Below are 25632 nucleotides of genomic sequence, written 5' to 3' on the forward strand. Positions count from 1 at the left end.
AATAACTCGTTTTTCACTTTGCACTTTTTGTTGTTTACAAACCACTTTCTCTTTATACATGTATTAGCAGTTTGTTTTGGCTTTATCTAGGTTTATGTTTGAGTAAAATAGACATTATTTTATTCTATGAACTACTGAAATGTCTCTGAAATTCCAAGCAAATCTTTAATATTTACTCACCGAAAATGACAAATGGTCAAAATAACGAATAAGATGCAACGCTTTCAGACGTCAAATAATGCGAAGAAAACAAGTTCATATTCATTTAGAAACAGCAATACTAATGTTTTAATTCAGGGAGAGTTCAGAAATCAGCATTTGGTGGAATAACAATTAAGTTTTCAATGGGGTTCAGTGAAGGGCTCCCAGAGCTGCAGGTTTGGATCAAGCAGCTCTTCTAAATCCTTGTGGATTCTGCAACAAGAAATATTGAAAGGATGCTCTATGTCGCCATTCAGTGTCAGGATTTTAAAATGTCCTGTTTATCTTGTGGAACAAACAACTTGAATTTTTCAAGAGGAATTTTTAATAAATGTAAACAGCAAAACAGTACAACAGGTGCATTTAAAAATGTACATCACACATTCAAATTGAAATTATTTTTGTAGATTTGAGTTTTATTTGTAATCAAGGTTTACTATAACAGAAAGAAAATAGGACGAGCATTATTAAACCAACACCCAGCATAAGAGAAAGTTCCATTTTAATAATATTATGGTTAAAAAAAATAAAATTAGATGGTTGAATTATTATATTTATATGCAGTGATACACTACTAGCCTTGCGCAAAATAAACCAAGTAAGCATAAAAAAGCACCAAGATAAAAGACTTACTCTCTGCAAAGGAGGTCGTCTTTTAAATAACTACAGCTTTTATACCCAGCAGAAGCAGATGTTTAAAGGTACTATAAAAGATAAAATGAAAAAGTATTAAAAAAAGAAAAATACACTAAAACACCAACTAATCTAATTGCATAGATCACCTTCCACACATTTGGCAGCATTTCGTAACAGCCTTTGTATTTGTACAAAACAAAATCTTTGACTGGAATGGGATCCAGCAAAATGTAACTGAATGCAAAAACTGAAACAATTTTTATAAAAATCAAACACATTATGTACATATTTCTCAGAAAGAACAAGGTAAGCATCAAAGCATATTTACATTTTCATTTCTAAGGAGAATAATTTTTTTAACTACACCTGATATTTGACATAAAATCCTGTGAAGCCTGCCATTTACTATAATTGGCTCAACACATATGAGGAAGTTGTGAGGCACCTTAGATGATATGCAGCAATCCTAAAAATAGATATTTTGTGTGGTGGATTTGTGAAATGTTGTCCACCTCCTAATGTTTTTATTATCTGGATTTGGCATACAAATGTAATTAATATTTGGTTGCATTGAAAGGGGCAGTATTATGCATTTTCCAGGTACATAGTGCCTTTTTATAGCACAACATTTTTACCAGCGTTGCACTGACTAGTAACTCGTATAATGAGCTCAGCAATCATCTCAAAACAGATTGGAAAACACTTCGTTCGTAACGTGCAACAAGATGTTCTGGTCTATTTCTTCTTCTTGTACGATAATTGATAACTGAACAATCAAAAGTGACTATATCATATTTTAAAATCTCAGGAAAATTCCAATGGGAATAATTTGTGCATTTGGTTTAAAGAAACCTAACGCACATTAGCTGGATTACCCTCGTCATTCTAGTCCAGCTTCTCTAAGGTCTGTTGCGGTCATCATCATAGCGGGGGTTTCTGCGATCATTGTAGCGGCGGTCATCATCATAGCGCTCATTGCGGTCACTGGGTTTGCTGCGACGGTCATCGTAGTCACTGCGTCGGTCATCATAGTCACTGCGTCGGTCATCATAGTCTTTGCGGCGGTCATTATAGTCGCTGCGCCGGTCGTCATAGTCGCTTCGGCGGTCGTCATAGTCGCTGCGCCGGTCGTCATAGTCGCTTCGGCGGTCATAGTTGCGTTCACTCCTCTCCTCGTAGTTATCACGTGGATTAGCTGCTTTGCTCACACTGGAATCATCATAATGTCTGCTCTTCTCTTCAATACCATTGGTACCCTCCCCCTTTCGAACAGGCTCTTCGTCACCAACTCTGGAAATTAGACAACAGACAGACAATTAGGAAGAGGGAATAAGCTCCATTAACGGTCCACAAAAAGATGAGCTAGACAAAGCTGGTTGTACTTTTGAAGAAAAAAGTAGCAAATGTATCCTTGCAATTTTGAAAAACCTTAAAAATATCTGAGACATAAATGGACAGTAAACACACAATCTGGTTGTGAAGGCAAAAAGGTTTGTAATAATCACTGGGAAATGTATAAAGTTAGACTTATTGCTAGCCAGGCTTTGCTTTGTACAGAGGGTTTGCTATTGAGAACCGATTGCTTTCTGGAACTGTGGACTCCAGAGAGCAGGATTTAAATTTTACAGCTTTTAAATTTTACCCAATCACTAAGGTTTGGCTGTGAAATATGAAATGTGCCAGTTTGATACAATAAAGGCCCCAACATACACAGGCGCACTTCAGGCCGCCGAGGTCCACGTGAGCTCGAAGTGGACATCTGCCGGACACGTCATCGCAAGGATAGATTTTTAAGACCGCACATATGGCAGTTTAATTAAACACATTAAACTACCCGGAGGAAACAGTGTTCACATCAAATTGGTTTTTATGTGACACCAGGCTGATAAGTTTGAGAATAGGGGTTTTATGAGTTCATGTTGTTTCAAAGTTGACATCAACATGAGAACAGTCAACATAAAGTTGTCACGGGGACGTGATAGACAAGTAAGCAAAAATGCTTAACAGCAACAGGCTTTATATACTCACGCAAATATTGACATGGTGAGTTATGCAGAATTATAAGACTAAAAAATAAGACATTATCCCAGACTTCTTTATCAGCAGCGGTCCGATAAGTTGAGTCTGACATTTATTTTCTTTCTTCGAACAACGGCAAGGAAACGATGATCGGGTATGTGCTCATTTTCGATTGCTGCACAAGTTATTACACCAATTATAATTGTGCTTTAGGAACACTATAAACAAAGCTTATTGAATGGATCCCTGATTACAGCTAAAGCCAGAGCAGCCTCCTGCTGCTCCTCTGCCCACAGAAGGCTCAACACTTTGCCGACAATGATTTTGCCAGATGAATCGACGTATGACTGCCATTCTCTGTCCCAAACTGAGAGGTGAGTTAAGGCTTCCCATGGAGAAGAAACAGAACGAGGTGCCCAAATAGTTCATCAAACTTGCTAGCTCTCATTAGGATTGTGTGAAATAAAGAAATTTGTCACAAGAGAATTTTAGGTAATCAGTACTCTTGAGTATGAAGACCCAACCGTCTGCGGACAGTCAGCGCGATTCATGGAATGTGCAGAGTGTGTGGGGGCCTTTGAGCTTACCAGAAATTTCCTGCACTGTAAAAAACTATCCCTCACTGCTAAGAGAGACATGGTGAGCTGAACTAGATGGCTGTTAATGTTAATTCAATATTTGGAAGCGTGACCAACATGAACTGAATAGCTGTGTTCACTTCCTCCTCTGCCATTTCCAAACCAAACACATACTGCAATTCTAAAACAGCATGGAAAATCAACCTTATTGTCCACAACTACTTCTTCTGTTTACTGATGGGTTTGATTGAAATTCTACCAGAGAAATCATCTTCAATGGCAGAAAGACCAGAAAGCTGAAGAGAGATGAGAATCAAGCGGAATAGCATAAGAAGGCAGTTGCCAGGCAAACTAAAAGCTTGTAACATACTCATCCTGTAAAATTATAATTTCTTTCAGTATTCTCCATTTTTGCCACAGTTAATTTCTATTAATCAAAATGTATAAATACTTCCTGTCGAAATATCTTTTTAGTTATAACTTGATTTTCTTGTAAACTTGAAAGCCCTGATGTGAGCTGCTCACATATTCAACCTCAAACAAATCTCAGCCTTAGTCCGGGACAGTTGAGAATCTTGTCCATCATTTTGGATTTGCATTGTTTTATAACTAGCATGTTTCGTTTAGAGCTAGAGCGTGGAAAAAATTATTAAAAAATATATATTTATTACGGTGCCATGGCATAATTCTCCTTGTTGTCATCCTTCTTTCGGCAGCAACAGCAATAGATAATAATGATCAGTATGAGCAAAGCTGCGATGACTCCTCCAATGATTCCTGCAGTTGAGCCGATGTTCATGGATGCTGCATAAATCAGAGAAGATGAGTTGAGATAAAAACGCACAGGAGAATTAATCGCTGCAGCAATCAGGTCTGTTAGAAGGTCATATATTACGTGGTAAGACTGAAAGTGTGAGGTTGCAGGACGCTGAACGAATCTTGTTTTGTGAGGTGCAGATGTAGAATCCGGAGGTTTCTTTGGTGATGTTGTACAGAGACAGGATGCCTCCCTCTGAAAGACAATCACAAACAAAACCAATGATGTATACTGAAGTCATGACTTATATGTAAGGCTGCACAACATCATAGAAACATGCAGTATTACTTCTATAAATCTGGGATCACGACATCTGTTGCAATCAACCTTCAGTACTGTAATAAACCAATAGTGCATTAATGCAGAGGAGTGTAATGGTTCCTTATCTCTATGAGAGCTGCAAACAAATACCTAATAAAAAAATGTACCAAGGATCAATCTCATTTTATAGCACTACTGCATATCAAAGTACTAGCTCATAAGTAGATTTCATTGCGAGAAGTGTTAAACAGTTGTCATAATATAGAACTGCAAAGTGTTTGCATTTTTTTCCCATGTTTTACTTTCATTTACTAAAATACAAAGTTTTCAACACAGTATGTAATTTTGGGTCACTGCATGTTGGTGCAAACTCTAATCTTTCCTTATTACAGAAGGAGTAGATTTAAACTTTAATTCATTTCACCCTGCTTGTCCAAATTCACACTGAATTGTCTGTTTAAAGTTCAAAAACTTTTTGGGAGAATGTCTTGTTTCTTTCTTTGAAATGAGATAGTCTTGTATAAATTGCCCTGCATAACTCAATTGTGAACTGCATAGCTCAACTCCACAATGATTTACTCTCCTTTGTGTTTTTGTAGCTTCTGTGTGTCCTAAATACTTACTATCAGTGGTTCTGGGGTCATGAGCACGAGGATTGTTTAGGACATCATAACTGTTCCACTTGTAAGTTGGAGGAGGAGACCCTTCCTCAGAAACACAGGTGAGGTTGATGTTTTGGCCGTACGATGCTGTACCCTGAATCTTGCAGATGGGTTTAGATGGAGCCACTTGAAAAAATTAAAAGGATAAAGAGAGTGATGTTATTTGTCTTTGAGAAATCTTTTTTTAAAGAATATAGAAAACATTTCCTACGCATGGTACATTGGAACTATTAAAAAGAATAATAATTAATACACTGTTACTTACAATCAGATAAAACATGTGCAGCAACACAATCGGCCAGAATGCAAATTAAGAATTACCTAGAACAGTCAATGTTGCTGTGTCAGCAACTTTGCCTTCGTCGTCTTTGGGGATCTGGACAAGACACTCATATTTGTTGTTGTCTGCCGATGTGACAGAGTAAAGCTTAAGGTCAGCTTTCCCAGATCCACCATTAATAGCTACATCCACAGATATCCGACCCTCTAATTTAATGTCTACGTCTCCAATGGGATGATAGTAGGTGAGAATCAAGTCCTGTTGAGAATCACAGCATTGGAGAAATATGTTGATTGATTCAAATGAAAAACAGACATAAAGATACTTACCTCACCAGCAGACCATGAGATAATGGCCAGTTTTGGATTCGGTAGAGCACTTTTAAATGTGCAGGGCAGAGTGATGTTGTCTCCTCTGGCGAACTCATACTGATCCTGAGGGATGTCAACCTGGATGGCAGCAGCAGCTGACCACACTGTAGTAAATTAAAAAGATGGTCATTCCAATGATCATGTGATTATCTATTGTTTATTGTTGAATAAACAGCAACAATACTCAACACTGTAGCTCATCATTAGGACTCAGCAGTGCTTCTGAGTTCACAAAAACAACAACTCACAATTTTAATCAACCATTTATTATACGTGTTGATTTGCTTTAAATAATTTAACGTTAAAAAAAATAGAAAAGAGGCACGCGGCAGTGGCGCGAACATTGGCGCGAACATTAGTACAAAGGTGATGTCACAGGTTCGAGTCCCTACCCCAGTCGCCATCGCTGCAAGTCTGCCCGCCTTCCTGTCTGTCAAATGTCAGATAAAGGCCTGTAGAGCCAACTAAATCTCTTTAAAAGAACGGAAAAAGTGCATCATAAGAGCGTGAAATGGACTACTTTTCCAAAATGGTCGACAGAAATTCTCATTTCAAAAATTGTTTTCAAATTCCAAAATACTTCATTGATCCCATAGCGAAATTATACATTGCCAAACGTGTTTGTTAAACCGTTTAACAAAATGGTTTTTGAATATTAAGGCCAAAGGTTTTGAAAATGGTCTGCTGGGCCTTGCGTTTTAAAATGTACAGTGTTGATTCTTAGAGCTGCTACTTCACACAATGTTTTTCGTAAAACTGTTGAGGGAAGAAGAAATTTAAGTTTTAAAAAAAAGGTACAGTTTAATAGGAGAACAGGGCCTATGTTCTATTTTTTTTTCTTCTTGTTTTTCAGAAAGTTGATCCTGGAGGTGCGCAAACAGGTGTGGTCTTTAGCTAACACAAGAAAACAAGCAAATTCCCATTTACAAATACTCACCCACACAAAGCACGGCCAGCGTAGAAGTTCTCCTCTCCATGGCAAAGGTGGTAATTTAATCAAACCAAATTCACAGCTATATTTTCTTCACTCAAATAAGAAAAGCGGGTACCCGAGCGCCCAGGCTTTCATTTACATCGAAACCTGAAGACTTCCGACAGTGATGAGCCCGATGGGTGCGTCTGCTGCCCCGATTTGACTGACGGCTTTCTCGGCCAATCACTACACAGCCTGCTCTATAGGTGACTCTTTTGTCCCGCCCACCGCGCAGGTTTCTGCTTGTCCTGACATCCAACAGGATAGTTTGTCAGGAATCCTCGTTAAAGAAGCCTCGTTTCCACGAAATGGTTGAAAGGAGAACATGTTATTCTTTTTCACGTTTCTCTCTCATTCAGTTGGTAAAAGAATTCAACTTTGAGAATTGTGAGCAGGGGGTTGCTTCTTAATCCTCTCCATAATTTTAACAGAAATGTGTTTGTTTTCGTCCCTCACCTTGCAGAAATCACCTTAATAATGTTGTAAGATAGACAAAGGTTAGTAGCCTTAGAGGATTGATTAGCAGACGGTAATTTGCTGTCATAACTAATGTGTGCGACTGAGTAACAGAAGTGTTTTTTTTCTCGGTCAAACTGGTTTGACAGGTGTTACGCAAAATGACTCAGATGTGCCAGAACAGACACAGCAAAACAAAACAGGAAGGAAGAATTTAAAAGAATGCGGTTTCTGGTTTTGATATCTGTGAAGAATATTTCTAAACATCACAGTTACCATAGTCTGTCGTTGACACAGGCCTGTGTTGCTATAGGTGTGATGAGTTCAATCTTTTTTCTTTCTTTTTTTTTTATGAAAACGGCTCAAATCATCAGACAGTGATTGTCTGAAGGCTTTAGTATATTCGTTGTATGTAAACAACTACATGTTGATTTGATTTTACTTAATAATTTCAATAATATTAATGACTTTCCACGGCCTGTCTGTCAGATGAACAAAATGAACATCTTACAGAGTAGCCAAGTATAGTCAGTGACAAAGCTTAGGGAACATTAGGGCTGTAGCGAGTGCTGCACCGCCCCCTGGTGGAGCTCAATAGACCTGCAGTTAAAATGTTTGAACAATATGAAAGAAAATATTTAAGTAGGCCAATACTAATCTGTCTCGAGTTATTTATATGTAGCAGTATTTAGACAGCAGTTCGCAGGTGATAAAGTGTTCTTAGAAACCAAGGAGTTCTTACAAAAAAGGAGGGGTCTGTAATGTTCCCTGTTGATGCTGAGAGACAGAATCAGAAAAAAAAACCAGAAAAAAATTACATTGTTTAATTTTTTTTTTTTTTTCCCCCACTAGGGGGTCTTTTTATGGGCTCTAGTGTCCCTTATATGACAGTAGGCTGACAGGGAAGGGGGAGAGAGAGGGGGAAGACATGCGGCGTCAAGGACTAAAGGTCTCCAAATGTGGGTCGCGCTGTCCCCTACGCCACCACAGCACGCCCCACATTGTTTAATTTTTAAAAATAATTTATTTGCATTTTATTGCATATAAAATCAGTATCTGTTTCAATAAAAAAGTAGTACTTCATATTTGGTGCAAAAACCTTTGCTTAAAATTAGAGAGGTCAAATGTTTCCTATAGATCTTGACCAGGTTTGAATTTTGGTCCACTACTGCTTGTATGCCATGGTATAAATTTTACTTTCTGAAATGACTGACAAAGTATATCGAACTTTTCCAAAAGGTTCAGATTTTGTTATCTGTTATTGTGTGGGTCCCTTTATTTCACAGCCAATAGTTGTGAAGGGAGGAGTGCATGAAACCCCCCTTTTCTACACAAAACAGGTCAAATTTAAGGTTTGCCATCTCTAAAAAGCTAATTTATTACAATTTAATATAATTACAATCTACTTAGACTCATTACAATCAATGGTGTCAAATTATCATGCAACAATAAGCACTTCATAAAAGGTTTTCAAATTATCTGACTGACAACTTGAGTACTTCTTCTTTGTCTGTTTAGCTTTATCATTGACTTTGGTCCTCCAGGCCAGCAAAGCCTGTTTGTTTTGTACATGAGCTCTGCGCTTTCTGTAAATACATTATTGTGAAGAAGTTAAATGAGCATGTTTTGACTGATATGAGCTCACATGACTGACATCTGGTCCTGAGCAGAAAGCTGCAGAGGACAACCACAGACAGATGGAAACTGAAACAGCAGATTGAAACGGCAGATTGAAAGCAGAAATGAAACAATTCAAACATAAGTCCCACGTTTTGGAACTGCATCTGAATACCTGTACTTAAGGTTTGTTTCTTGTGTCCAGATGATAGGTGAACATGTAAAGTGGAAGAAAATAAGTGAAACTGGCAGAATGTGAAAGGAAAAAAAAAAGATCACATTATTCACTATCGTAGCTCTTTGTGGTTTTCTTATTCACAATTTTCTTGCAACTGTGCAAATTCTGTTTTTTGTGCAATAATGTGGTACTTGCTCCTTCTAAAAAAAAAAACTCCTGATACTTTATGTTTCTTTTCTGTCTGTACTAGTTTCTGTCAACTTAAGATTGAACTGCATCATTACTTTATCATCTATCGCCACTGTAATCCCACACTGGACGTCTAAATTTGTTTTAATGTCTTGTTTATATTTCCTCATGACATTTATGTCATTTAAGGATGAAAATACTAAAGTAGTAGACATGATAATGCAGCTGGTGCTAAATTTCTTTCCAAACTTGCCAAAGCAGAAATAGTCGACTACTCACAAAGTTGACGGTATGTGTTAATGTAACCAATGATTTATTTTTGCAAGCACTTAACAGGAGAAATTGGTTAACATTGTTAAATAATGAGAGAATTTAATTGAATTGTTTTATTTTTAATTTGCTCACTTCACTTTAACTATGAAGAACCAATTTACAACAAATCATACAGCACCTTACAGGACAAGCAAGTCTGATTCATATCCAGAAATCTATCATCAAATCAATTCAGTGCATTGATTTGATGTACACACAGATTCACTGTCATACGTGCATTTAAATTTTTATATGAATTTATGGAATTATACAGCTAAGTTCAGGTTATGGGGTCAACTGAATGATTTAAATGAGGGAGAACAAACAGAATCATTGGTTCAGGAAGACTTTCTATATTCAAGGAAAAATAACTCATGGCAGTTTTTCTTGGCGTTATTTTGTCATTCATAATGACTGTGCAGAAAACTTGAAAACTTCCCTAGATGTTCAGAATTTTTAGATCAAAAAGTAACATGGTATAAAAAACTATATATATATATATATATATATATATATATATATATATATATATATATATATATATATATATATATATATATATATATATATATTAAGAGCAATCAAAATTGTAACAAATAGACAGGGAGCAGAACGCAAAAGCTTTGCAATGATAATGACAAAAAGCTCATTTCTGAAAGAAGCTAAAAACAAACAAAAATATTTATTAGTACTAAGGGGAACTCCCCAACAGCTCACAAGTAAATAAAGTGAATTTACTAAAGCATGTTTCACGGACAAACCTTTACAACGTCCCCAAGTCAAGAGATAACACAAAATTTGATATAAAAAATACCAGAAATCTAAAAAGTTTCTGTCGTGTGAATGCAAAATCTAATTCATGGATCTATTAATCTGAGTTCTGTGAGACTTTAAATGTCTTGGGTCTTGTTTAGAGCTAAAGGAGTGGAAAAATATATATTTATTATGGTTCCATGGCATAATTCTCCTTGTTGTCATCCTTCTTTCGGCAGCAAAATTAAAAGATAATAACAATCAGTAAGAGCAAAGCTGCGATGACTCCTCCAGTGATTCCTGCAGCTGAACCGATGTTCATGGATGCTGCATAAATCAGAGAAGATGAGTTGAGACAACAATGAATAGCAGAATTAATTGTTTTGATGATCAGGTCTGTTAGAAGGTCATATATTACGTGGTAAGATTGAGACTGTGAGGTTGCAGGAAGCTGAACGAATCTTGTTTTGTGAGGTGCAGATGTAGAATCCGGAGGTTTCTTTGGTGATGTTGTACAGAGACAGGATGCCTCCCTCTGAAAGACAATCACAAACAAATCAAATAATGATGTATACTGAAGTCATAACTTATATGTAAGGCTGCACAACATCATAGAAACATGCAGTATCACTTCTAAAATTCTGGGATCACAACATCTGTTGCAATCAACCTTCAATACTGTAATAAACCAATAGTGCATTAATGCAGAGGAGTGTAATGGTTCCTTATCTCTATGAGAGCAACTCATCCTAAAATTTGAACAAGCAGCTGCTGCTCTGGAAGCAGGTAACTAGTTAAAACAATTACTAAGAGATAATATCATTTTATAGCACTACTGCATATCGAAGTCCTAACTCAAGAGTAAAAATCATTTTGAGCAGTGTTAAAAAGTCGTCATAGCATATAATTGCCAACTGATTGTATGTCTTTTTGGATCACAGCATTGCTACAAAATGCTGACTTAGAGCCCAAAATGACCTGGGAAATCCATTTTCTGCTTCTTTGATGGTCTGAGGTTGAAAAGCCTCAATGTCCTAATCTTTAGCTCCTTCAGATTCAAGTTAGCACTCAGGGTGTGCTACTTCAAATTTTACGTTTAACTGGTTTCACTTTTCCCAAAATCACACTGAATTATCAGTTGACAATTTCACAAGAAGAAAAAAACTGTTGATAAAAGTTAAAGTTCAAAAACTTTTTGGGAGAATGTCTTGTTTCTTTCTTTGAAATGAGATAGTCTTGTATAAATTGCCCTGCATAACTCAATTGTGAACTGCATAGCTCAACTCCACAATGATTTACTCTTCTTTGTGTTTTGTAGCTTCTGTGTGTCCTAAATACTTACTATCAGTGGTTCTGGGGTCATGAGAACGAGGATTGTTTAGGACATCATAACTGTTCCACTTGTAAGTTGGAGAAGGAGACCCTTCCTCAGAAACACAGGTGAGGTTGATGTTTTGGCCGTACGATGCTGTACCCTGAATCTTGCAGATGGGTTTAGATGGAGCCACTTGAAAAAATTAAAAAGGATAAAGAGAGTGATGTTATTTGTCTTTGAGAAATCTTTTTTTAAAGAATATAGAAAACATTTCCTACGCATGGTACATTGGAACTATTAAAACGAATAATAATTAATACACTGTTACTTACAATCAGATAAAACATGTGCAGCAACACAATCGGCCAGAAGGCAAATTAAGAATTACCTAGAACAGTCAATGTTGCTGTGTCAGCAACTTTGCCTCCGAGGTCTTTGGGGATCTGGACGTGACACTTATATTTGTTGTTGTCTGCCGATGTGACAGAGGAAACCTTAAGGTCAGCTTTCCCAGATCCACCATTAATATTTGCATCCACAGACACCCGACCCTCTGATTTAATGTCTACGTCTATGTCTCCACTGGGATGATAGTAGGTGAGAATCACGTCCTGTTGAGAATCACAGCATTGGAGAAATATGTTGATTGATTCAAATGAAAAACAGACATAGAGATACTTACCTCACCAGCAGACCATGTGATAACGGCCAGTGGTGGATTGGGTAGAGCGCTTTTAAATGTGCAGGGCAGAGTGACGTTGTCTCCTCTGGCAAACTCATACTGATCCTGAGGGATGTCAACCTGCATGGCAGCAGCAGCTGACCACACTGTAGTAAATTAAAAAGATGGTCATTCCAATGATCATGCGATTATCTATTGTTGATTTGGAAGAAAGCAGCATTTAAATTTTATGCAAAAACAGCAATTCACAAAGACACCTCATCCTAACTGGGTTAATATATTTTATGAAAGGGGAACAAGAACACCATAAGATTTTGCAATGAACCACACAAGTCAAGTGACTGACAAAAATGAAAAAGAAGAAGCAACATTTATGATAAAACTGTTTTGTAACCCCTTTTATCTGTCTTCTACACCGTATTCCAAATTGTTATGCAAGTGATATTTTCTCAAATTTTCTTGAATGGTCAATGCAAATGACGGTGAGTATAATTTTCAAGTCATGAATTATTACAGTATAAATCACATTTTTCTAAACAAAGCTCCCCATGGGAACAGCATTTTTTTCAAAAATAGAAAAACTCAAAATGCACAGATTTTCTAAACATTTTATGGATTATAAAGCAAATGTTCATTCTTTGAATGTGCAGCATTAAGTGGTCACATGTACTAAAATCAAAAGCTATTTCAATCAAAGCATCTTAACAGACTGAGTTACATGTTAACATAGCAGCCAATGACACAGTGGTATTCCTTGCAGCATTCATTGTCATGCATGAAGATGATTTTGCTACTGAAGGTTCGGCTCTTCTTTTTGAACTATGACAGAAAGTGATCAGTCAGAAAGTTCAGATACTTTGCTGAGGTCATTTTCACACCTTCAGGGACTCTGAAGGGGCCGACCAATGATTCTCTTCCCATGATTTCGGCCCAAAAAATGACTCCACCATCTTCTTGCTGTTGTCACAGCCATGATGGGACATGGTGACCATCCACCACCAATCTACTATTGCGTCCAACTGGACCATCCAGGGTTGCACAGCAGTCATCAGTGAAAAAGTCTGTTTGAAAATTAATCTTCATGTACGGCTGGGCCCACTGAGACCGGTTCTGCTTGTGAGCTCTACTTAGTGATGGTCCAATAATAGGTTCATGTACCACAAGCCTCTGGAGGATCCTCCACCTTGAGGTTCCAGAGGCACCAGCAGCTTCAAGTAACTGTTTGCTGCTTTATGGGCATTTTAACAGCTGCTCTCTTAATACCATGAATTTGTCTAACAGAAAACTTCCTCATTTTGCCTTTAAACCTGTGGCCTGCTTAATAATGTGGAACATCCTTCTTAAGTAGATTTCCTTTAATTGAGCTCACCAGACAAACTAATCAATCCAGCTCTCTGAAATTAACTATAGTGATTCAAAGAGCTCTGACACACATATCATCTATAAATTTAATAGCGCAACAAAAATTTTAAATCCAATTTGCATAATAATTTGTAACACGGTGCAGGATGATAGTGAGCCTATATCAAGTCAATATTAAAAATGTTTGTGGTTTACTTTACTGTTTAAAAATGACATAGCAGATTTATTATTATTCCTGCCAACACCCAACACAATCTACAATAACTCTTTGAAGAATTAATGAGTTACAACATTTCATTTCCCTTTTTTGAATTTGAATTTGAGAGGATGACATAAAAATGTCATTCAAAAGCAATTTGCAATAAGAAAACCGACTTACCGAGACAAAACAGGGCTGAGACAAAAGTCCTCTTCTCCATGGTAAAGTTTTATTTGCTCAACCTAATGTAAGGTGCTGTCGCCGTGTGCATACACTTGTTTTAGTGAGCATAACTCGTAACTCAAGATTTCTGCGGAATTCTTTTGCATTTTCGTTTTCAGTTTGTCAGGAAACCAAAGCATATTTCCTCATCCAATCAGCGGTATTCTCCTCTATGCCGCAACTTTAAATGTATTTTTTCTATGTGAACAACTCAAACCAAGGAACGAAATAATCATGAGGACAACGTTAATATGTTTAAACAATAAACATATGAACTTGTGCGTTCGAAGAACTTTCGTGTTTGAAGTTCTATTTACACGGAAGTTTTGTTGTTCAATAAAAGTTTCAACTTTATCTGGAAATTCTAAGAACGTGATAAAACTTTTGTTTTGATGAATATGCAAATTAAAATGATGTAATATTATTGTAAAACTTGAAAAGCATAATATCAAACTCATTTGAACTTCCAGAACGATATTGTTCAAAATAATCTAACTTATTGCAACAACAATGTATATCACTGCCCCCTAGTGGCTTTTTTTATTTATTTATTTTTTAAACTCTGCACATATAGATGCCGTTATAGAGATTACATAAATAACAACAGGACTGGCAGAGTTAAGGTTGAAGACAGCATAGCAGTTTTCTCAGCTCGACATGTTTTCATTTTCTGGGTTAGGGCTTCGCCATCAGGTTTTTTGTTTCAATTGCATAATCACCTCCTTCCTCTATCCTCTATTCTTCAGTATTTGAAATAGTCTTCATGGATTTAAAATGCACTATTAGCTCTGCTCTTGAAACCTTTATTTTTATTGCCAATATAAAGCAAAAATAAAAAAAATAAATGTTTGCAGTCCAGTTTAAAGAAGCCAAAACAGATTACAGTTTCTCTGGCTACAAGATCAATATACCAATTCAAAACCCACGATCTAGAAAAACATATATTGGTAGCAGGCAGATGCAAAGTCAGGAGAGACAAAACTGATCAACACATCAGAAGCTGAACTTTCACAAGGTCCTGGCTGGACTGATGTAAAAGGAACAGGCGATCTGGCAGGTAATACAAAAAGCCAGATGTTATTAGCAAAACCTTATTAGTCATAATAAGGATTGGAGGAAGATTGAAAATGCATGAAGAGGAGGAAGGTGAGCCACGGTCTTTTCCCTTCTAATGTATTAGAGACTGTACAAGTATTGGGTCCTTTGCATAACAGTGAAGAAACACTCTTTACCTGTGAAGAAGCCTTTTTTTAGGAACACTTTCTGATACTTCTGGTGAGACTTGCTCTTGTCTTCACTAAAGCAACGGCGCTTTTCTTGTAACATAATGATGTTTATCTTCTTCACACTTCTCCATTTGTACAAGAAGCCAAAACCAGGGTTCTCACTTAGCATCATTGGTTCATCTTCTATATAAGCCTGTTTGTCTTTGTCCCGGACACATGCCTAATGAGGTGTAAAACGCACCTTTTCACATGAATGCACAAGTAAAAATCTGAGTGTCTTTATGTAACGGAGGGCAAGCTCTGTCAAACGTTCTTTGCAGACGCATGTTTCTTGTTGAAATAACGTAGCATGTCAAGATGAGAACAAGATGGGGTTTTTTTCTTTTGTTTTCTGAAGTTACAAACTTATTACATGAATGCAAAATGAAGCCAAAAAGCCAACAAACAAGCTTGGCTGTTTGTACAAAAGTAAAGTACAAACAGCCAATAAGATACTGTTTGTATTTAGGAACAAAGTATCGACTGATCCAGCACCGACTTAACAGGTCTTGTGGATTTCCAGTCCTTGAACAAATCATCTCATCATCAAACATAACCTGTTTCCACGTAATTTGTCAATAATTTATTTTTTTGAGGACAAAAAAAAGGCAGCCTGAGTACAATCAGTGGTTCTTGTATCAGAAGTGACACCTTGCACGGTCCAGAGGCTTTTATTTGTGAGCTCATCGGTCAGAGTTGTTGGCTGGGAAGATTTCATCCGATCACCAGCAGCCATTGTTCTCTTTACCTCCTGCTGCCTCAGATGTATGCTAATTTCCATCACGTCGTCCAAATGTGCTAGCTCATTATAGGTTCAACATGGCTTTATATTCTTCATCAGCAGATGTGGTAAAGGTTAAATGAGCTCTTTTTATTTGTCTGATCGTGCTCAAAGCCTCGCAGTGTCTTTGCTTGATATTTACATGACATTTCCGGCTTGAAGACAGACTTTTTTATGGTAAAATTTATTCATTTCTTTGATTTTATTTGTGCTAAACCAGAATCACTTCATTAAGGATGATAAATTATCAAATTAGAGGGTTTTTTTCTCCCTCTCTTCAGTCTAGAAGTGTAAGATTTTCCCATTAATGTGCCTCTGCTTAACAGACTGAAGTTTCTGCCTCTCCTGGCTTTATCATCTCACCTCAACATGACTGAAAAAGCAAATGAAAGGTAAGATGGGGTTTGCAAGCACTTACTGCAAATGCAATTTTCTTCCAGCTCTTTGTAAACCATAGCAATAATCCAGGATTATAAATGTTCTTTTTCCAAGTGGCAATGCTATCCTGCTGCTCTGAGTCATTGATGTATTGTGTTTATGCCCAAGCATTTTCTATTACATCAGTGTTTCACTGCAAATGTAAGAAGGTGTTTCATGGATTACTTTTCTCTTTCATGGTCTGCTACTGAAAGTTTAGAGATCCTTTATCATGTCTTACACCTGTGGAGAGACAGTTTTCTGTAGCAGCCACATATCTGCTCAGATGTAATGCTGTCTAGAGACCATCTGAGGATTTGTCGCATGTGAGTTCGACTGTTTGGTCTTTAAAATCTCAGCATCTTCTGTCACTTTAAGAAAGAATAAATGCACTTACTCTTTTGGCAATGTCTCAGACTCTTTCAGAAAATGCTGGTCAATGTTTCAAATGAAGCACTCAGCTGTGAGTACAGATATCCAACAGGTTGAAAAACAATCGATTAAAAAATGGCTGAAATCAGAAAGAAAAAAATCATTTAAAACTGAAATTACCATTAACATTTACTGAGTAATAGAGGGTTAAATGGTGGGGCAGTTGTTAGCGCTGTTGCTTTGAATCAAGATGGTTTGAATCTTGCATGGTGCCTTTGTGCACTGAGTTTGTAGAAAGTATATATTTGTACATTTGTCCCTTATCTACTTTAAATTTTAGTATGTACAATAAAAAAAAACCTTTTTATATAATTTAAAACTGATGTTGCTATCTTGTTTCTTTTTGGAAATATTAAAAAAATAAATGTAATAAAAAGTAGATCTATGTTATCCCAGAACTCCCAGTCAAACACAACTGTCAGAAATAAAGTCTAATTTGGTATTACCACGATGTGTGAAGATGTAATGAGAAACTTAAAGATCAACAGCCCCATGCACATTTATTGGTATGTAGGAATTGTGTAGAAGCCTTAAAATAATTAATATATTTTTTTTATTTTAAAATAATCTCATACACTTAGAAAGAAAATCCAAATTTTAGGATCAATTGAAAGCAATATTGTAAAAAGTATAAAGTATTAACATTTTTGCTGACAAAGTTCACAAGACCAAGTGGTATCCCACTCATTTAAAACATTTCATTACTTGAGTATTTTATCACTGTGTATTCGTTTATACATATTAACATGACATAGAAGCCATTTCACTTCCAAAATTGGAAAGACTCAAGAGAACATATCATTCAAATAAGGCAGATGAGTCTTGATCTTCAAGTCAAGGAAAATTAAACTTACCCATATCAGATAACTGATTAAACAGTTTAGGGGTTTTAGTGTCAGCTTGTGCTGCTAAAATAAAAAATAAATTAACATGTTTAAAGCCTCAGTCAGACAGATGGATGGATGCAGTAAAACGTTTGGGATTGGACGTCTGTTTTTGTCTGCTATCAACGATAATGGGAGTAAAACAGTAGCATGCAGCCCTGGTGTAGTGGGAACACTTTAGAGTAATGAATTAAGTGGTGCTGTGACTGCAGGAAAGATGGGATGGAAAAAGGGAAAAGAACTGAGAGGGTATCATCAAAAGGACCAGGCAATAAACACAGTAAATCTAAGAATATATATATATTATACCATGAAGATAGTTCTGAAGGCAAAAAAGAAAAGAAAATAGAGAAAAAAACAGAGACCCACCCGGGAGATGTAAGCTACCTAATAAAGTGGCCGGTGAGTGCACGTCCAGAAATAAATTTAAAAAACAATAGGCAACAGGTTCGCTGATTAGAGAAGTACAGGCAGTAAGTCTAGCTGACATGTCAACGTGAAATGAACTTTTAAAAATTAAATCAATAAAATAACAGGAAACAGGAGTTCATTTGATTTCACAACAAACCCAAAGCATTCGGCCTCAATAATGTCGACTACTGTATGTACACCCACTGGATAACAGGAGTTAATTAAAATAAAAAATAAAAACAACAACAACAACAATAAAACTATGATACATAATGCAAATTAAATTCAAAAGTTTGAATTGTCTTGCTTTGAGCGCACAGAGTGGTTGCGCGCTCAGACCCTGAAAGTAGGTCATGCGCACACCTCCAAAGTTGGACACTGAGCTTTACCAGCTCATCTCCATGGATATACAAGAGCATTGCAAGAACATATGTCCTGCTATCTCTTATGCTTTCTGTGACAGCCAGAGAGATGGAGAATATTCACTCTAACGCATCGCGCAGCATCACTTGACCGCGCAGCTCCTCGCGGATGATGTGGCATGCCGGCGTGGCCATCGCCTCCGTTTACGGGGCCCTCAGCGTTTTCGGACTCATTGGCAACATCACGCTCATCAAGACGTTTTGCTCGGCCAAATCCATCCGCAACGTTCCCAATCTGTTCATGTCGAGCCTTGCACTGGGGGACGTTCTGCTGCTGGTGACATGCGCTCCGGTGGACGCCAGCCGCTACCTTTCAGACGAGTGGCTGTTCGGGAGAGTGGGCTGTAAGGTCATCCCCTTCCTTCAGCTCGCCTCTGTTGGGGTTTCCGTGTTCACCCTCATGGCCCTCTCTGCCGACAGGTAAGCTGTCGTTTCCCTTGTAATCCATTGTCTAAGCAAACATCCAGTATTGATCAGCTGGATATTGTGATCAGCGTGCTTTAAAAGGGACTGTTTATAGTTCGCGAACAGAAAATTGGCAACTACTTATTTATTTCTAGTTACTAATTGATGCTGCTTGGCCACATATATTTATTCCTGAACTAAAAATGTACTGACTGATTATAAACGAGGATCAGAATAAAATAAAAAAATAAAAAAATGTGTGAGTCAAAGCTGTTGGACAATTCTTTAAACACATAAATCTGCGTAAAAGACGTCCCTTCCAGTTTTTAGTATTGTAAAATAGGAATGTTTTTAAAAAATCAGTAGTTTCTATTACAGAGCATTTCATTCACTGAGCCTTTCCCTCCCTTTTCTGCCATTTGTGTAGTGCATTGGAAACTGATTAAGGTTCATCCATATCGAGGTTTTTCTAAACCTTTCAGTACTGACAAAAACACAGCTGACAGGCTGGTTAAATTTAGCTGATTGAATTAGCTTTAAATTTAACTTCATGTTTGATCCACGGGAGGAAAAATTGTGTTTGACAGTGTTTTTCTTTATCGTGGCAAAAGTTACTAACAGGTATTTATATAAAAAACCAATAATTAATAGATGTGCATTCAAACATTGTTACAGAGACAAAAAACATATAAAACAACAAAGACTTTCTATTTATCTTCCCTTTATACGTTCATTTTCCATTGGCCTATTATTTAATATGGTATTACATAAAATGTTTTCCCTAGATTTTGTATATTTTATTTTCCCTTTTTTTGTCGTTAGTAAAGATTTTTACTGCACAAAAATATTGGTGACATTTTTATTTTAATGGCAGTTGAAATTAAGCTTTGCAGGGCATCTGCTAACTATTCACAGTGCTTCATTTTTTTTTTCACATTTTATTGCTGTAGAGCCTTGACCTAAATCACATTAAATTAATCTTTTCCTGAAAATTACCCTCACACACAGCCCATTATGTCAATGCAGGAAAAAGGTTTTGTGCCTTTTTCAAATTCATTGCAAACAAAAAATTTATTTAAGTAAGTATTCACACCCCTTGCTCAGTACTTTGTTGATCCAGCAATTGCTTTGCTCAAGTCGTTTTGAGTATGAAACTCTCCATCACCATGATATTTGAAATGGTTTCCTTAACAAATATCAGACAGAGTTACTGTGCTTCTTTTTAAGACAGATGTCATACAATAATTGTAAAAGTGTTTTGACACTGGATACTCCCTGAAAACACTTGTTGCACCTGTGTCTGTACTTCCCAGTGAGACTTTCTGAATAGCACCGCCGTTGAAGTATAGGTTTTTCCATGCTGAGGCTTATCACCTTTCTTCTGCCAAACTCACCACATGCATTGGACTGGCCAGGGTGATTAAGCAAATGCAGCACAAATACAGGCACTCAGCTGTGTAAATGTCAGCTAATTAAGAAGTTGCACTCATGACATTGTCGGGACCTCAAATAGCCAGGAATCTCTAATTCAAATTCTAAAATACTTTATTAATACCAAAAGGGAAATTAACAACCATAGGTACATTCCTCTCATGTCAGTCAAATGGTATTTCTGAGCAAGTTTTCACTATTATGGCAGTCATTATTCAAAAAAAAAAAGCAAAAAAAAAAAAAAAGCTCTTATGTCAAAGTTATTCTCCAAAGCCGTGGTAAATCCAAGTCTCTCTTTCAGGCTGCCTTGCACAGGTCACACTATTGTCCTGACATAAAAACAAAAGAATGAGAGAAGCGTTTTTACATGTTCCCATGGATTTCACTGAAATCACTTTAATGAACATCCATCCATCCATTTTCTTACACCCTTCTTCCCTAATGGGGTCGGGAGGGTTGCTGGTGCTTATCTCCAGCTGCGTTCCGGGCGAGAGGCGGGGTATACCCTGGACAGGTCGCCAGTCTGTCATAGACTTTAATGAACAATTAAAAATATTTACTCTCTGTATTTTTAATCAGGTACAGGGCCATCGTGAAGCCCCTAGATCTTCAAAAATCGACCACCACAATCAGCATTGTCCTGCGAGCGGCATTCATCTGGGTCTTCTCCCTCATCTTGGCAATCCCCGAGGCCGTGTACTCGGACCTCCACACCTTCAATGTGACCTCTACAAACGAGAGCTTTGTTACTTGCGCCCCCTATCCCCACGCTGGGAAACTGCACCCTCAGATTCACTCCATGGCCTCCTTCCTTATTTTCTACGTCATCCCCCTGTTGGTGATAAGCATGTACTACACCTTCATCGCCCGCAGCCTTTTCAAGAGTGCGTCCAACCTTCCCATGGAGGGGAATGTCCATGCAAAACGACAGGCCAGTGTTAAGCTCTATACTAGCTTTGATTGTAGTTTCCTTACAACCACTTGCTGAAAATGTCCGTGTTATTTTCTTAAATTTCACCTCTTCAATTACGTTCTCAAAGGAAAACTATCCATCCTGCCTTTCTAGCCATTATACTTTTTATACCTCTAATTTCCATCATCTGTTTTGGATTTACTTTCAAAATACCAAGATAATATAATACATTGCCAGCGAGCTGTGTTTAAATGTCTCTTGCCATTAGTTTTATGTTTGTTTTGATACCATGGCAAAAAAATAAAAAATAAAATAAAAAATCCGTATTTAGTGGCAGGCATGTATTTTATTCCTCGATAACATTTTGAAACGGTTTCAATCAACAGGTAGAATCCAGAAAACGCTTGGCCAAGACAGTTCTTGTGTTCGTTGGTCTCTTTGCAGTGTGCTGGCTGCCCAGTCACGTCATCTACTTGTACCGCTCCTATCACTATTCCCAGGTAACCATGAAGAACATTGTCATTGTTTTTGGTCTAGCTAAAGTTTAAAATCTTCTGCAGTTTCTTTTCTTTAAAAATCTATTCCTCACAGTTTCCTCACTGCATTAAGTTAAATGGACTGAGATGTTATCCCATACCTAAATCTGTTTGGAGCACCAAAACGTATAAAATAAGCAAAAAAAAAAAATAAATTTCTTGATTCACCTTATAATAATATTTCATAAAGCCTCATAATATAGACATGGAAAAAAAGGCAGAAATGTTAATAAACACTGTAACATTTGTTACTAATTTGCTTCTATTTATTTGCTTCTCTGAAAATATTTCTGCGAGTTTATGAACTGTTAAAGATTGGTCTGAAATTGCTCAGGTTTCAATTTTAGTTTCTTTCTGCCTAGATATATTTTTTTTTTATGTTTATTCAGTTTTAGAAATGTATTTCTTTTGCTGTCAATAAGTTTTTGACAATCTTCCCAGAGTAGCATGTTTTGTTGGTATCAAAGTAGAGGCTATATTCTCCAAAACGTGGACTCAGTTCTTCACTTGACATGCTACATATATCACATGAAGTTATCAAACAAAGTAAAAAAAAGAGAAAAGAATAAAAACCCCTTTCTGACAAGATAGTTATTTTAAATCATATTTTACCAGATTTGTTTTCCATACTCTATCAATGCACTCTGCAAATGCACCAGTGATTGTTACTTACAAAGTTTGATTGAGCCTTTATTGGTTTTACATTGAGGATTTTCAGTTTGGGTTTAAACACTTTTTAGTTGTCTATAAATAAAAGCTTGACTATAGTCCTGCTGTTCCAAAATGACAAACACAAATAAATAATGAGTTTTTTAAGGGGATCTAATTCATAATAGGAATAATTTAATTTAACAATAGACTTTGACAAACATAAAATTGGTTCTTTATAATGTGTGAGACGATTATAAAGTGATATTCCTGATACAATGCGGTTGAAGTGCCTGCTTGGTTTGCTGAGCCTTTTTCCATGAATAAATAACTAAAAAAACAAAAAGTGGGTTTAGTCTCAGCATGTTTGACTTACATATACATATGAAACACTAAGGTGTAAAAGAAAAAGGAAAAAATTAAGAAATGAACAAAATACTTTTTCACACTACTGTACATATGTATAATCCGTTTCTTTCTCTCCTCTGCCAGGTGGACACGTCTTTGGGTCACTTTGTGTTCAGCGTTGTTGCTCGGATTTTGGCCTTCACCAACTCCTGCATGAACCCGTTTGCCCTTTACCTGCTGAGCAAAACCTTCAAGAAGCAGTTCAACCAGCAGCTGTGCTGCTGCTGTCAGTTCATGTTCAAACACTCCCCACAGAGCCCAAAACATTATAACACACGCATGACTTCAGTCCACAGCACACGTCACTCTGTGGCAAGTCTGACAATGATCAATGGGAGGCAGCTCTGTCAGGAGGAGTATGTGTAAAAGTGTTTGTGAGAGAGAGAGATGGAAATTTGGGATCTTTTTCTCCGCATGAAAAGCTAAATGCATGCAGAAAATCTAGACTTTAAAAACACCCTAGAGAGTTCTGTGGTGATATCTTTGTGTAAAATGTTCAGTGTAGACTTACGATTGTGCTTGTGAAATAACTTCAGTGCTGTTTACATTTTTTCAGATTTTATTTTACACTTTTAAAGTGTCTAGGCTGCATTTATGCATTTGAGAAGATGGTCCACAATCTTCTCATCTTAATAGTCATGTACAGTTTTGCAAATTATGTGGTTAATGATCAATTTGTGCTTGTATATGTCTATCAGTTTGTTTTTTAATGAATCTTCTTATTGTCTATTCCTAAAATAGCATAAAACTTAAGCAAAATAAAGAAAAAAAAAAGAATAGGCATTGGTACATCGGTTGGAAGCATTCTTTGTATTTTGATGGACAAGACATTGAAGAAATACATGAGAGAAAGACTCAACCTCCAAAAAAACGGAGAAAGAAATTGAGTCCAAATCACCATCTAAGAACACATTAGAACATACTTAATTTCTAAAATATTTCTAAAATAACTAACCATTAGTCAGTTTTAAAGGGTGGTTAGGGTTTTAAAATGTTATATCATGGGGCGTGCTCCGGTGGCGTAGAGGGTAGCGCGCCCCACGCTCGGAGGCCCCCAGCCCTCGACGCGGCCGTCGCGAGCTCGATTCCCGGACCCGACGACACCTGCCGCATGTCTTCCCCCCTCTCCCTCCCCCTTTCCTGTCAGCCCACTATGAAAAAAGGGACACTAGAGCCCACAAAAAGGACCCCCTGGTGGTGAAAAAAAAAGTTATATCATTCAATGGATTCTGAGTTGCTTCAAATCCAAATTTTCTCTGGCGTGAGCCAAATTGGGAAACCATCCATTGAAACCATCCAGGGAGTTGGGCCAGATCTCCCAGCCACAGAAAGGCAGATTGGTTCAAGCAGCTGTTTGGTTTGAGACCCGGTTCGTTTCACAAAGAGTTGACCCAACATGATCAGGAGAATAAAGTAGATCACAGCTTCTTTATTCTACTGCTTTGGAGGTTCTGATGAGCTAAGATGCTAACAGGAACACCGAAGAGCTCTTTGTTTTTTTTCTCCTAATTTTGTTTCTTCAAAATGTCTTTAGATATAACAACGTCATAGTTAAACTCTGGAAAATCTTCCTTTAAACTCCCGAGAGAGAGAGAGAGAGAGAGAGATTAAAAGAAAAACTTATGATTAAAGTTAAACATTTAGTTGGCGTAGATGATATCTGAGACTTAATTTTTTGTATTCCTGTTTTTGACAGGATAAAAATTGTGGAGCATGTTATTCATATGCTGTTAATTACATCAGTAGGAAATAGATGTTGATGTGATCGTAATGAATGTATTCGTTGACTATGTGCAGTTAATTTGTTTAAACACCTTCATTTTGACAAATGCCCAGAGCCTCCTCTCTTCTTTTAAATTGCAACAAAATCATTCACTGTCTTAGGTGAAGAATTCATAATCCAAAGAACGATTATGAGATTGACTGAGACTGACGTTAGTTTATGTAAATTAAGTTGTACACCTTAGTTTATCAAGCCATACAAATAAAACTTAAAGATATTTTAGTCTTAATTTATAGATGTTGTGCATTCCAGGAACTGAACCTGTTGTTTCAGCTCCCCTAAAAGACCCTCTTCCAACAACACATGCAGCCAGCTGACTCGTTATTAATGCTGATGAACGGAGCTTAATGCGATGATCTTCATCCAGTGAGACAAGGTTTCAGTGGCACATTAAGATATTTTTAGGTCTTTTAAAAATACAGAGGAGCGCTATCTCACATCCCGTCAGCCACTGTTTGTCAATTTGCCAAACAAATGTGCCTAATGTTGGAGCTAAATCCACTGGAGCCACTTCTGTTTTATCAACAACATGCATCCATTCATCCATCCAAATTCCAAATTAAGATTTACTCACAAAATTGTGATAGAATACCTTACCTTGATGTTCTCATTGTTAGCTGGATTTGTAAATAAACAAGCTTCTGACCACCATCAGCCTCATCAGAGGGGTCCTGCAGCAACCCTGTGTGTGATTTTTGCACATTTGGTGATTTTTGCCCACAGGATGAGTCTTTTCTTGACCCGCTGTTTCTGCTTGGGTTTGTTGCCTTTTGTCATTTCACGTTTAAGTCTTCTGTTTTTATTTTTTTTAAT

General features: G+C 37.1%; 3 protein-coding genes across 3 annotated transcripts; 1 reads left to right on the plus strand and 2 right to left on the minus strand.

Moving 5' to 3' along the window:
• Positions 1-590: 590 nt before the first annotated feature.
• LOC122821424 (cell surface A33 antigen-like) lies at positions 591-6949 on the minus strand. Its single transcript, XM_044099337.1, has 7 exons — positions 6763-6949; positions 5784-5929; positions 5496-5712; positions 5136-5300; positions 4330-4446; positions 4106-4238; positions 591-2127 (listed from the first exon to the last, which is right to left on the minus strand). The coding sequence occupies exons 1-7, from the start codon at positions 6800-6802 to the stop codon at positions 1737-1739; spliced, it is 1209 nt and encodes a 402-aa protein (XP_043955272.1). The 5' UTR covers positions 6803-6949; the 3' UTR covers positions 591-1736.
• Positions 6950-10272: 3323 nt separating this feature from the next.
• LOC122821430 (cell surface A33 antigen-like) lies at positions 10273-14166 on the minus strand. The gene is made up of 6 exons (XM_044099351.1): positions 14042-14166; positions 12301-12446; positions 12007-12229; positions 11646-11810; positions 10722-10838; positions 10273-10630 (listed from the first exon to the last, which is right to left on the minus strand). The coding sequence occupies exons 1-6, from the start codon at positions 14079-14081 to the stop codon at positions 10548-10550; spliced, it is 774 nt and encodes a 257-aa protein (XP_043955286.1). The 5' UTR covers positions 14082-14166; the 3' UTR covers positions 10273-10547.
• A 2291-nt stretch (positions 14167-16457) lies between these two features.
• Positions 16458-23402, plus strand: grpr (gastrin-releasing peptide receptor). The gene is made up of 5 exons (XM_044099363.1): positions 16458-16521; positions 18737-19115; positions 21111-21462; positions 21831-21944; positions 23121-23402. Exons 2-5 carry the CDS (start codon positions 18805-18807, stop codon positions 23400-23402), a joined length of 1059 nt encoding a protein of 352 aa, XP_043955298.1. The 5' UTR covers positions 16458-16521; positions 18737-18804.
• Positions 23403-25632: the final 2230 nt, after the last annotated feature.

The sequence above is a fragment of the Gambusia affinis genome, linkage group LG02, assembly GCF_019740435.1.
Source record: "Gambusia affinis linkage group LG02, SWU_Gaff_1.0, whole genome shotgun sequence".
NCBI classification, from domain to species: domain Eukaryota; kingdom Metazoa; phylum Chordata; class Actinopteri; order Cyprinodontiformes; family Poeciliidae; genus Gambusia; species Gambusia affinis.